We start from the raw sequence: 14359 nt of genomic DNA, 5'->3' as shown, positions 1-14359 counted from the left end.
TGAATCAGGACAATATGCACAAGTTAAGCAGATCAATTTCAAGCAATGAAAGAGAAGACAGCATCAAAAGCCTACCAAACAAGAAAAGTCCAGGACCAGATGGATTCCCAGCTGAGTTCTACAACACCTTCAAAGAAGAACTAATACCAATATTCCTCAAATTATTCTATGGAATAGAAAAAGAGGGAACACTTCCAAACTCATTCTATGAGGCCAATATCACCCTGTTTACAAAACCAGACAAAGACACATCAAGGAAAGAAAACTTCAGACCAATATCTCTAATAAATATAGATGCAAAAATTATCAATAAAATTCTGGAAAATAGAATACAAAAACATTGAAAAGATAGTGCACCATGATCAAGTGGGGTTCATCATAGGGATGCAAGGTTGGTTCAACATACAGAAATCTATAAACGTAATTCATCACATCAATAGACTAAAAATAAGAATCATATGATCACCTCAACAGATGCAGTAAAAGCATTTGACAAAATACAGCACCTCTTTATGTTCAAAACACCAGAAAAATTAGAGATAATAGGAACATATCTGAACATTGTAAAAGCTATATCTATGCTATGCCCAAGGCCAACATCATTCTAAATGGAGAATAATTGAAAGCATCCCTCTAAAAACTGGAGCAAGACAGAGATTCCCTCTTTAACCACTTCTATTTAACATAGTTCTTGAAATTCTAGCCAGAGCAATTATACAGATGAAAGAAATTTGCCGCAGTCTGGCTGGACACAATTCAGGAGCCACTTGTCAAAAGAAACTAACTTTATTTTTAGAACCACACACGCCAAACAAAACAGCTCCTCAGGAAAAAACCCTCAGAGCCCAACTGCCACCACCGGCTTCCCACAGGCCTCTCACTCCCACCGGCCTCTCCACCTCCCACAATCCTCCTGCTCTTGAGGCCGATTGGCTGGGTCGCATGGGCAGAGCCAAAGAAGTCCCCCAATGAGCAGCTCCGTGGTCTGAAAGGGCAGGGAAACAGCCCAATGAGCATCACCGCAGAGGAGCCAATCAGCTAGATGTTGATGGGGCCACTGTGAGCCAATCATCAGCCGGCAGCTGGAAGTTTGCTGGCAGCTGGAAGTTTGCTGGGGCCCCTTTGGCTGTGGCTCTCAACAGAAATTAAAGGGATATGAATAGGAAAATAAGAACTCAAACTATGACTATTTGCCAACGACATGATTCAATACTTAAGAGGTTCTGAAAAATTTCACCAGAAAACTTCTAGAACTAATAAATGAATTCATAAAAGTAGCAGGATATAAAATAAACACTTGTACATCAAATGCATTTCTGTACTTCAGTGACGTATCCTCTGAAAGAGAAATTAGAAAAACTATCCCATTCACAATAGCCTAAAAAAATAAAATAAAATATTTTGAAATCAACTTATCAAAAGAGGTGAAAGACCTCTACAATGAAAACTACAGAATGCTAAAGAAAGGAACTAAAAAAGATGGAAAGATCTTTCCTGTTCTAGAATAGTCAGAATTAATATTGTCAAAATGGTCATACTGCCAAAAGCACTTTAAAGATTTTTTTTTTTTGAGAGAGAGAGAGAATTTTTTAATATTTATTTTTTAGTTTTCGGTGGACACAACATCTTTATTTTATTTTTATGTGGTGCTGAGGATCGAACCCAGCGCCCCGTACATGCCAGCGAGCATGCTACCACTTGAGCCACATCCCCAGCCCAAACACTATACAGATTTAATGCAATTCCAATAAATTACCAATTAAATTCCTCATAGAAATAGAAAAAGCAATAATGAAATACATCTGGCAAAATAAGAGACCCCAAATAGCCAAAGCAATCCTTAGCAAGAAGTGTAAGGCAGGTGGCATCAGTATACTAGACCTTAAAAAATACTACTACAGAGCAATAGTAACAAAAATGGCATGGTATTGGCACCAAAATAGACTTGTAGACAAATGGTACCCAATAAAGGACACAGAGACAAACCCAAATAAATACAGTTATCTTATATTAAACAAAAGTGCCAAAACATACAACAAATGGTTCTGGGAAGACTGGAAATCTGTATGCAGCAAATGAAATTAAACTCCTATCTCTCACCATGCACAAAACTCAACTCAAAGTGTATTAAGGACCCAGGAATTAGACCAGAGACCTTGTACCTAATAAAAGAAAAAGTAGGCCCAATCTTCATCATGTCGGATTAGGACTCTACTTCCTTAACAAGACTCCTAAAGTACAAGAAATAAAATCAAGAATTAATAAATGTGATGGACTTAAACTGAAAAGTTTCCTCTCAGTAAAAGAAACAGTGAGGTGAAGAGAGAGCCTACAAAATGAAAGAAAATTTTACCATACATACATCAGAGCACTAATCTCCAGGATTTATAAATAACTCAAAAAACTTAACACCAAAAAACAAACAAACAAACAAAAACAACAAATAACCCAATAAATAAATGGACTAAGGAAATGAACAGACACTTCTCAGAAAAAGATATACAATTGATCGTTCAATATATGAAAAAAAAAATGTTCCACATCTCTAACAATTAGAGAACTGCAAATCAAAACTACTCTAAGATTTTATCTCACTCCAGTCAGAATGGCAGTTATTAAGAATATAAGCAACAAAAAGTGTTGACGAGGATATTGGGGGAAAGGCACACTCTCCCATTGCAGGTGGGACTGCAAATTGGTGCAACCAATCTGGAGAGCAGTATGGAGATTCCTTAGAAAACTTGAAATGGAACCACCATTTGACCCAGCTATCCCACTCCTTGGTTTATACCCAGAGGACTTAAAATCAGCATACTGCAGTGACACAGCCACATCAGTGTTTACAGCACAGTAGCTAAATTATTCAGCCAACCTAGATAACATTCAATAGATGAATGGATAAAGAAACTGTGATACATATACACAATAGAATATTACCCAGCATTAAAAGAGAATAATGTCATGGTATTTGCAAGTAAATGGATGGAGTTGGAGAATATCATGCTAAGTGAAGTAAGCCAATCCCCAAAAACCAAAGGCCAAATATTTTCTCTGATATATGAAAGCTGATCCATAATGGGGGTGAAGGGGGGATCATGGGAGGAATGGAGGAACTTTGGATAGAGCAAAGGGAAGGGAGGGGAAAGGAGAGAGCATGGGGGTAATAAAGGTGTGGAATGAGATGGAAATCATTACCCTAGGTACATGTATGAAGACACAAATGGTGTGATGCTACTTTGTGTACAACCAGAGAAATGAAAAATTGTGTTCCACTTGTGTATTCCACTTGTGTATTATGAATCAATATGCATTCTGCTATCATGTATAACAAATTAGAAATAAATAAATAAATAAGTCTAAAAAATACATAAAATTAGTTAGAATCATGAAAAAACAAATGATAGGAAAGACACAACAAAATACTTAGGCTTTACACAAAATAGTTAATATAACAACAGTCATAAAAAAATTCCATTTTGGCTTTGCAGAAATATTTAAAATGTAGATACCTATTTTATGCACTCTTGAACTTACAAAAACAGGTATGAGCTCATCTTTGTAGTTTTTGGCTTGTGGAGCTTGGTAGCACAGGACAGATGCATGAACTGACCTGGTTGCTGAGAAGCAAGGTGGTACCTGGAAGCCGAGGTGCAGATTGGCAGCTGGTTTGACGGTGGCTGGTAGCAGAGATGTGAGTTGCTCCATAGATACCACACTTTCTAGCAGAATCCAAGGTTGATTTTAGGGATATGTTTGCTGCAGGTAGGTGCTATACTCTACCACAATATTATGCACTCTGCTCTGCCTCACTCCTGTTGCAGAAGCTAGAAGGAAGAGGGGCAACTCAATTGCCTTTAGTTCTAAACCGTGTAACTACACAGAATTATAGTACTGCCCCACTTCAAAGGTGTCCCCCATGATAATATTAGCAGGTGTCTCTAGGTGGGATGAATCTTTAAAAATTGAATTGCTTCCTGAGCTATAAGCTTAGATGTGATCTCCAAAAAATGGCTGCCCACCACAGTCTCTAGTAAAAAAAACAAGTGGAGTACTTCTTATTCAGTGGTTGAATCTCAGCTCCCTTCCCAACTTAGTCTGAATTTTTCTTCAGCTGTCTCTAAAGTAAGCTTATCAGCTTTTCCTCTCCCACTTTCTCCCCCTGTGACTCCTCCCTCCAGACCTGTCCAGATGCTGGTTCTGGGTTAACTAATTCTTTTCTGTTACTTGTTGAAGTAACCAGAATTTCCAAGTCCTTCAAGTCTCTGATCTTCCAATATTGATAATCAGTGCATTTCCTTTGCCACCTACATCTTAAATCAGCTGTTTTCTCTCTACATGGAAGAGCTAAGATAGGCAGCCTGCCTTCCCTCAACCATCTTGGATTCTCCTTCAGATAATTTATTATGACAACTGTATATATCTCTAGAGCTACGACTGTTAGCATTTTTTTGCTTTCAGAGACAATTTTTTAAAGAAAGTCTTAGAGATCTGCACTTATTTCCCACTCCCCTTCCATTTAAATTTGTACGAGAAACTACTGAAACTATTGTTATAAGATAACCATTGAGTTGTTACCAAATCCAATGGACACTTTATTAATTTACTTGAGCTCCCTGAAGCAATTAACAATTTTGATCTATCTTTCCTTCTTGACATATTATTCTCTTTGTTTTCCTCTTAATTCTCTGGCCTTTCATTTGGAGCCTCTTCCTCTTCCTATCCTTTAATTTTTTTTTTTTCATATAGTCTAGTCCTCAGTCCACATTTCTTCTCACTCTATAAGCTCTTTCTCTTGGCTTACTTACAAAGTATAAGCTGATGATCCATCCAACTATATTTTCAAGATAAACTTCATTCACATGCTTCAGTGCTGTGTACCTACCTGCCAGATGGACACCTCAAACTGTGTTTGTCATTTTTTTTGTCACTGTAACCAAAACACCTGATGAATATCTCAAAGGATAAAAGACATATGTTTGATTAATGGTTTAAGAGGTATAATTCTATGATCTTCTAGCTCTATATATTTGGTCCTGGTGGAGGAAAAACTGCTCAATTCATGGCATCTTGGAATCAGAGGAGTGGGAGGGTGAAAAGACAAGAAATACCCTTTCAACACATGCCCCCAGTGACATACCTCCATCAACTATGCCCTACCTCCTAAATACTACACTACACTCCCAGTCGTCCTTTCTCTTGCTAATAAAGTAATGCACTGATGATGTCAAAGCCCTCATAATGCATCCATTTCTCAAAAGTCCCATCTGCTACCTTGGGGATACAGCCTTCAACACAGAGTCTTTGGGAGGCATTCCTGATCCAAATCACAAAACAAACTAATCCCATAATTTTCCTTTAAATTATGTAGTGGCTTTCTAATTTGTTCAGAATAACATACAATGTTCTCCCATCATAATCTGAACTCCCTAGCTTAATCTCTTCTCTTCACTCAACAATGTGTGCCCATTTGGACCTCTGTGCATTGAGTGTATAAGCCAGAAACCTAGAATCTTCCTTGATTCCTCTTAATACCTTATTGCCCTCTTGCTTATCTAACTCATTACCAAACCTCCACTTCTGGGTAGATCTTCTATTGTCATTACCCCACCTCCTCCAATCTCATAATGCTAATTTGAGATTACCATGTCAACTTTCTACATAGTCTCTCTGTTTTTAGTTTTGCTCTTCCTGGCTCTGCTCTCTACAATGTAGGCTGAATGATCATTTGCTGTTCCAAATATGAATATATCACTAGAGTGCGTAAACTCTTTTTCTGGCTCATCTTTGGTATTAGGATAAGGGCCCAAATTCCACCTTTGCCACCTCTCCCACCACTTGTGCCACTGCAATGATACCAACATTTCAGCCATTCCATCACTTTGTCACTTTGTCCCATCATGGAGCCTTACCACACATTTTTTTTCTGCTGCCTTGATGGTATCGCCTGCCCCCAAACATCTTATTAATTTCTCTTAACTCCAGTTCACATTTCAAATCTCAACTCACGAAAACCCTCTGTGACAGTCCACGTGTGCTGACATTCCTCATATGGTTGTATTATACCACTGTGTTTTTTTTATTATACCACTGTGTTCTCCAGTTTATTTCTATAAATTTATTGGCATGATTATTTGACAAATAACTCTACCCCATCAGACTATAATTTCCAAAAAAGACAAAATACCCACTGTTTTGTTTTGTTTTGTTTTGTGTGTGTATGTGTTCATTGTGGTATCTTCAACATTATATATATATATATATATGAACTGGCCTGGGTGCTTGGGAGCAAGGTGGTCACACAAACATACACACACAACACACACACACACATGATGAGGTGTTCAGTTAATATTTGTGTAATGAATTAATTGTGAATAATTCAATAACAGCATTTGAAGAAAAACATAAAAGCTAGACGAATTCAAAGTAAACTCTCATTCTGAGTTTCTCTAAAGTATATTAAAATCAGACATATATTTGTAGTTTTCTTAAATTTTGTATCTTCTGTGATAAATAACTCTCAAATGTTTATATTCTATGAGAAGAAAATGTTACATAATAATTTGAACTATATAAAATATTAGAGTTTAGTGTTATTTACATTTTTGCTGCCTATTGAAAATTAAATTTAGTTAAGATAAAGCACTCTTAAAATAATGAAACTGGCTTTTGAATTATTCAAGTGCTAACAATATTATATGTATACAATGGCTTATTTATATTTTCAAAAGTTGAAATAGCGAACAATATTCTTTATTTCTGATTTTTTATTTTAAGAGAGAGATAGGGTGTAATAATAAATCATATGTATTTGATTTGGAACTTTCAAAATTGTCACCTGAGATATTTAAGTAGATATTCCACTTGAAACTGGCTTTTTATCATCCCACAGGGTTAAATGGTTGTTTTTCGTCTCTTTCCTTGTGTGTTGTTGGTCTAGCACCTTGCCTGAGAAGTGCTTCACTGCCACTTGGATATACAAAATTGGTAGTGTTTAAAGATGAGCCCTTGAGAATATCATATAAATGAGTAGACCTGAAATTTAATTTTAGCAGGTAACCATAGGAATCTATAAATGCATAGGTGGATGACATTTAAGCATTGTTTTCTATTGAGCAGTTAGATTTGCTCCATTAGCTTCTAGTTTTAACATAAAGAATCCAGAAAATAAAAGACACTAGTAATATTCAACCAAGAAAATTATGCACAGATTTCAAGGGGCACAGTGAGAACTGCTTGAACTAAAGCAAGAGAGTAACAGCTATATTGTTCAGAAGTAATTTAATGTGCACCTAATGGAGATGCATGCTGCCTGGATATAAATACTTTAAAAACAAAAGCCAGAAAATAAAAGGAAAATAAAAGGGAGTGGGGGAGACTTGAGTGAACTTCAATGTTAAAAAAATAAAGGTAATCAAAGGTAGGAAAGATGCATGTGAGATACTGTTAAAAGCATCTTTACAGACGAACATTGGAATGATGGCAGTACAGAGGCAAGGGGATGCTAAAATAAGAAAATCTAAGCTAGAGAATGAAGGGAAACCTGTACATCATATTACAGTAAATGAGATAATTGTCAAATACCAAAAGAACAAGATAATAGTGAACGAGAGAAAGATGACTAAGGGATGGGGATGGTAATTTAATGAAACACAGGAAGACCAAGCTGGGTCCAACAGATAGCCCCTATCATGTATTATTGAGCATTCATATATATGAAGCATTATATTAGCCTGTCCTAGGGAAACCTGAGTTTTGTGAATTTTACTTTTACAATGATACACTAGCAATCACTACTATCTATAGGTAGCAGAACATTTGTTGTGGTCCTCCTTTATGGTATCTTTCATTTATTTTGACCAGAGTGACTCTTCAACTTCACTACAATATAATGAGACATGCTTTTAAAAAATATATCTAGATGTTGTTCTGTTATAGACCTCATGTTAATTGACGAAAGGCCAAAACTTACATGTACAAGTAATGACAAGTAATGTACTACACAAGCTGTAGCAATTTTCTCCTCCCTCGGAATGCTAAGCTGTTTTTATATTTGTTCCAGTCCTTCTGGATGTTAGCCAAATATAAAATAGTATTTGGTACAGACAAATATTGTACAAATTTGTCTTTTTGTCCCAAATTTCTGATGTATGAATTTACGTCGCCACTAAATCTTTCTGTACCTTCACTTTCACCTGTGTGAAAGTAACAATCATGCCCCCACATATCTCTAAAATCAGTTAGAGTGAATGAGACCTACGAGAGTGATGTAAACCTTTCCAAACACACATATCAATCTGGGCACAGCTGAGTCTGACTCTATAAACCATCTTGCAAAGTGCTAATCCACATAAGTCAATGCTTTTGGTGCCAGGAAACTCTCATCTCCTCCTCTTTTGGATTGTAGCCAACAGGGGAAGTTCTAGTACATGAAAAGGAAGGGTGTCTTTCTTAGTAAGCCCTATGGTGGTTCTGAAAACTTTTATCCACCCCTCCCTCTACTCAACCCTCACCAGCATGGAGCTTAGTGCATAATCACAGGCTCAGTTTTGAATTACCATGAGGACAGTGGCTAGAATACAGTGTGGTTACAACTGGAGGTCCTCATGCCTGGCTGTGTTCCCAAGCACTCAGCTGCAGCCCTTGAGCCACAGCTTCTGATGAGCTCTAAGAGATTCCCAGAAAACTGCTCAGATGTCTGCATTTGCTGGCAAGCATAGCTCCAAGCATATGGTCAGTTTGAATGGCCTTGGGAATCCTCCAACAGGCTCTAGAACTTGAAAGGGCTAGGTGGTTTGATTATCATTATATCAGCCAGTCACTCAACATTTTTGACCCCCTACAATTTACCAGGCACTGTGCCTTGCACTCTAAGGAATCAAAAGAAGAAAGTCTATGAGTTTTAGGCTCCACAAATGAAGATGATATAGATATGGCAAAGCACCTAGCAAAGTAACTACCATTGCAGTTATGAATGGTACTAATGAAGTTTGAAAATCTAAGGAGAGCATGCACTAGAATAAGCAGGGATGCCTTTCCAGAGAATATGAGACTGGAACTGAATTGCAAAATTTGGATATATTTGGAGTAAGTGGAGAGAAGTTAAGAATCAATAATATAAACAAAATCTTTTTTTCCAAAAAAATAAAATAAGTAAGAATAGTAATGTGGTAATGAGGGTGACAAGATTCAATAAAAAATTGTTTTTCAGTCATCTATTTAACCATACTCAGAGAATATTAGCTGTAAAGTAGCTATTATACTAGATGATGGATATAAAGTGATTAGCAAAATAGACCAACTACTTGCCTCTTAGAGCTTACCTTTTAGTTGGGAGGTAGTTGACAAATAGTAAGTCAGTAATAGTAAATCAATTACTTATTTATTAAAATGAAATAAGTAATTCTAAACTGAACGATACGATGAAGGAAGCATCCTGATGCAGGAGAAAGGTGGAGAACTGAATAGGCACTTGGGAATGGCTAAGAAGAGCCACTTAAATTGAAAACTGATGGATGATAAAGGTCCCATCACTGAAAGAGTCAAAAAGAAACATATTACAGGCAAAAACAACAGGATACACAAAAAGTCCCAAAAAAGGGAAAAGCTTGGCGTATTTAATATACTAAAAGGAAGCCAGGGAGGTTGATTGCAAAGGGCCTCAGTGATTCCTTTGTAAATATGTTTTTATCACAAGACATGCAAGATTCTTTTTTTTTTAAAAGAGAGAGAGAGAGAGAGAGAGAGAGAGAGAGAGAGAGAGAGAGAGAATTTTTTAATATTTATTTTTTAGTTATCAGCGGATACAACATCTTTGTTTGTATGTGGTGCTGAGGATCGAACCCGGGCTGCACGCATGTCAAACGAGCACACTACCGCTTGAGCCACATCCCCAGCCCCATGCAAGATTCTTGATATCTCAATATTGGAGTATTCATACAATTGGTACTGAGAGTTCAATGTTTGTTGTCAATGACTTTTCACATTACACCTACTACAGCAGGCCAATAGGAGAAGTGAAGACAATGAATGTGATCTTGGTCATGTGGAATGTGGGAAGTGGTGTGCTTATGTACATCATTTTTTAAAAAGTTTGATGCTTGAGTTATTCATAAGAATTGGTTAGTTTGATGGTGTGAATACTTGTAATACTTTAGCTTAAATTATAATGTACATATTTTGCATATTAAGAGATAATGGTGCTGGTGATCCATGCATTCTTAAGATAATATATTGGACGATGACCATATTGCAGATTGAGTCCCTTATCATGATTTTCCATTTAGGTGAAAATGGAAGTGATATCAGAGTACAGATAGGGTTAGACTAGAGAACTCTAGTTTTGGTGATATTAGCTGTTTTATGCCTTTCTCAAATATCATCTAATACTCTTAATATTAAACTCATTAAACAAAAGTAAACAAGCCACAAGAGAAAAAGACAAATTTCTGTAGCATGCTTTTTAAATTTTTTTAAATTTGTTCATTTTAGTTATACATGATAGTAGAATGTGTTTTGACATATCATACATACATGGAACATAACTTCCCATTTTATGGTTGTTCATGATGTGGAATTACACTGATCGTGAATTCATGTATGAACACAGGAAGGCTATGTCCTATTCATTCTACTGTCTTTCCTATTCCTATCACCCCTCCCTTCCCTTTACTCCCCCTTGTCTAATCCTGTGACATCTGAAGCAGTTGACTTTAGTGATTCAAAACTAACTCTTAAATAACTACATGTGTAAAGTGTTTGTGTATGTATTGTGTGTGTGTGTGTGTGTATGTGTGTGTGTAAAAGTGATTTGAGCATCTGATTCTTGAATGCAAACATGTGAAAGAAATTACTAGGACACATTTGTAATACCTAGGGATTTTATGCACCGTTTACTACCAAAAAGAATTTTTTAAAATCCAAAAGTGAAAGTAATCCCATTATTAATACATTAGAAGAATAAATCTAGAACATTAAATATATTGATTAATATTCTACAAGTCTCAGTGTATATGTATAGCAAACTACAAAGAGAAGATTTTAAATTTTTCCAATGGATTATTTCCTTTTCATCATTTTGTATTGTTAACACTAGCAAATTGAGAAATTGGATGATAATAGTTGGATTTTTATTCTATCTTTTATGAAAAACCTTGAAACCTTTCATAAATTAAACTTCTTACTGCCCCTGGGAAAACACAAAATGCAGAGAAATTCCTGTGGCATCTCTTGCCATTTCTGTACAGGCCCGACATTTAGTTCTACTTAAAATATTTAAAATAGAAAAAGATGAATCCTTTGGCCATGCTTAGAATGTAAGGACCCTGGTCAATCAAGACTGTAGAGCATTAATACTCTGTCAACTTGGACTGCATACAGCAATATTGAGGCAGTTTGTGATTCTCTGATTCATATCTGTGGTTAGATTACATCCTTTTAGTAAAAGAGAAGTCCTTTTCATTCATATATGTGTACACATAGAAAAGTGAGGAGTAAACCTGTGTCAAGGCGCTCTAAACTTTGTAGTGCCTTTTAAAGAAACATTTAACATTTTACAGATCTTTTGTATTAGACTATGCTCTGTCTTAACTCTGAACAATCCATTATATCAAATGGCGTCTTCAATGTAAACAGAGGTGAATATGTATAAGGTCCTCCTTGGGAGGTAGAGCTGTTTGAGAGTTCTTTTTTATTTTGCATATGGTATATGGTTCTGTGCCCTATTTCTGCCAATGACATATAGAAAAGTTAGTATTTATTCTCTCTTGATGTTTTACTGGCATCTTTGAAGTGTTATACAACAAGCATTTACTACTGGATAACTAAGCACTTCTACCCTTTGTTTCTTTAATTAACGTATTGATCTACACTGAGTCTATAGGATCAAGCTTATTGAGACAGACTGCCTATTCTTCCCCCAAGAGATGGTTGCTGGTCTCCTCATGTTTTCAAATAAAAGGCAGACAAACCTGCAACACATGGAGCCCAAAGATTTCATAAAGACTTTGGCAATAGTACCTTACAGACATTTCAAAAATAGTTGTGCTTTATCACTTCTTCTGTGCCATCACATATAATGAGTCTTTTAAAAAGACTAAATACAGCTCTCTGATTTTCATTTAATGGAAGAAGTAATAAAGTTTAATTGTATACTTGAACATGGGGTGTCATTTCCAGTACTTCTGATCAATAATTCATCGATTGCTTTTGGCTCAAAGTAAAATTTGAAAGAAAATATAGCCAGTGGGAGCTTATCTCACTGTAGCTTTATCATCTCTATTAATTATGCTTTTCCCAAATTTGGATCATTAGGCTACCAAAGTGACAGCAGATGGTGAGCAAACGGGACAGGATGCTGAGAGGACCAACACAAGAGCAAAGTCCCTTGGAGAATTTGTTGAAAAGCTTGCCCACGATGCAGAAGGTATTAGAGAAACCATGTTGTAATCATTATTTGTCTCAACAGAAAATAGAGAAAAGAGATTATAAGATTCTCTTGTAAAGATGCTATTTCTAAATTCAAGGGTTGAGTTTTTCAAAGTATTTTGTTAAAATATCTACTGAGAACCTGTGACCTACAGTGGTAAATGAATGACAATAGCCAATGAATTAATGATGATAAGCACAGAATAGTGGTAAATTCTTGAGGAATAACTATTACAATTAAATTACTCATGGGAAAGCTACGTTTTGCTACTTTTGTGTTCAAAACTATTTAAAATATTTTTTAATTTTTAAAAAGGCTTATTTGATAATCTATTCGGTACATGAAAGCAGCACTTTAATTTCTCAAAATGGCCTTTCAAATTCTTGGTACAAGATTTTTAATGAACATCTGTTGCTTGGGATTTGGATGTGCTACTTCACAGAAGCTCCCCTGCATTTTGTCCACATTTCCCTAGGAGTTAGTTGTTGGCAACTGCCAGTATGATTGAGAGTTAAAGTGGAGACCATCTTTGGGCAAAAGCTCTGCTGAGACCCAATTGATGAAAACAGATAATGCCCACACCACACTAAAATAAAACTAGCTCTTAAATGTCTACTAATATAAGTATGTATGCATGTTGAGAAAGTTTTTAAAAAGAAGGGTTTTTCTCTCTAAAAAATAAATATTTTTTATTGCTCTATAACATTATGCATATTAGATCATTTGCTTTGTAATATAGTTTAATAAATCAGGAAAAGATCTAAACTTCAAGGCAGATTCTAACTAGTAATTCTTAGATATCACATACAGGAAGATTCCCCATGGCAATTAGGAACAGAGTTCTAAACATGTCAGAATCTAAAACAGAAGTTACTTCCATTAGAACAATCTCAGTGAACTTATGTGTTTTATCCTCTGTTAGATGAGATTGGTATGCTTTCCCTGGGATTACTTTCCATGAATGCTACTTAAAAGTCCCCTTCCCCAAACAGCAACCATAACAACAACAACAAATCCCAGGTAAGCATAGCAGTTTCCCTCCATGTGGCTCCCTGAAGATGCCAGTTAATGTTCTAAGATCTCTCCTTTCCTTCTGTCTGATTTCAAACACCCAGAACCAAGATGCTATGCTCATCCCAGAGACTCATTTTAAAAATTATTTCAATGAAATATTGGTACATCATAATAAGTGCTAACACATGCACTAATAGACCACACTGTCATTACTGCTCATTTTCTCTTTTACATTGAGTCCTCCACCGGCCATCACACAGAGACATGTATTTGTGGACTTTTTTTTTTTTCCTGCATGGCCAAGGCCATTGTACAGTTTGTGCCCCACACCAGACACCAGTGGAGACAAACTGGAGATGATGTTTAACATGGGTTTTGCAAACTTGAGATGATGTTTAATATGGGTTTTGTTCAACAACCATATTCTCTGACTTACTACACTGAAAAAAATGTGTCTTTTTTCCCAAATTGTGCATTGGTCAGATGATCTATCTAGATGAGACATCTTTTTCTAATTCATGTGAAGTTACATGGGATTTTTGTACCTGAGGAAAACAGGGCACTGCTCACTTCTGCCAGCAGACACTATTTGGCAGAATTGATGCAGCTGTTAAAATGGAAAGCAAACCAGAATATTCCAGTGATGTACTAAATTTTTGCTAATATGTAAATAGGTTATACAACATACTCAGACTCCCCCTGCCACCCATCAAAACTACAGTAGGGAAAGTCATGAGTAATTTTGCATTTTATTAGTGGCAATAAATTGCTATGGAAAAAGTGAATACTTCAGCCTGGCATTTGTCCACTTTGGTTTTATGTTTAGGTAGAGGTGAGTGCCTCACCTCTCCCCCACTTTAAGTCATGGCCTCATTATACATGATCAGCTTCTCTTCATCCAAGACCTTGTACCCCACT

The 14359-nt window shown here is 36.2% G+C and overlaps 1 protein-coding gene across 1 annotated transcript in view; it reads left to right on the top strand.

The window, feature by feature from the left end:
• Lama2 (laminin subunit alpha 2) overlaps positions 1 to 14359 on the top strand; it is a 555405-nt gene that overhangs the window by 422533 nt on the left and 118513 nt on the right. The window contains exon 35 of the mRNA XM_077801650.1: positions 12313 to 12424. Coding sequence (XP_077657776.1) covers positions 12313 to 12424 — 112 coding nt within the window. The remainder of the gene's footprint in view (positions 1 to 12312; positions 12425 to 14359) is intronic.

Source organism: Urocitellus parryii, chromosome 8 (assembly GCF_045843805.1).
Source record: "Urocitellus parryii isolate mUroPar1 chromosome 8, mUroPar1.hap1, whole genome shotgun sequence".
NCBI lineage: Eukaryota > Metazoa > Chordata > Mammalia > Rodentia > Sciuridae > Urocitellus > Urocitellus parryii.
The sequence above is the reverse complement of the archived record's forward strand: the minus strand, read 5'-3'. Positions and strand labels throughout refer to the sequence as shown.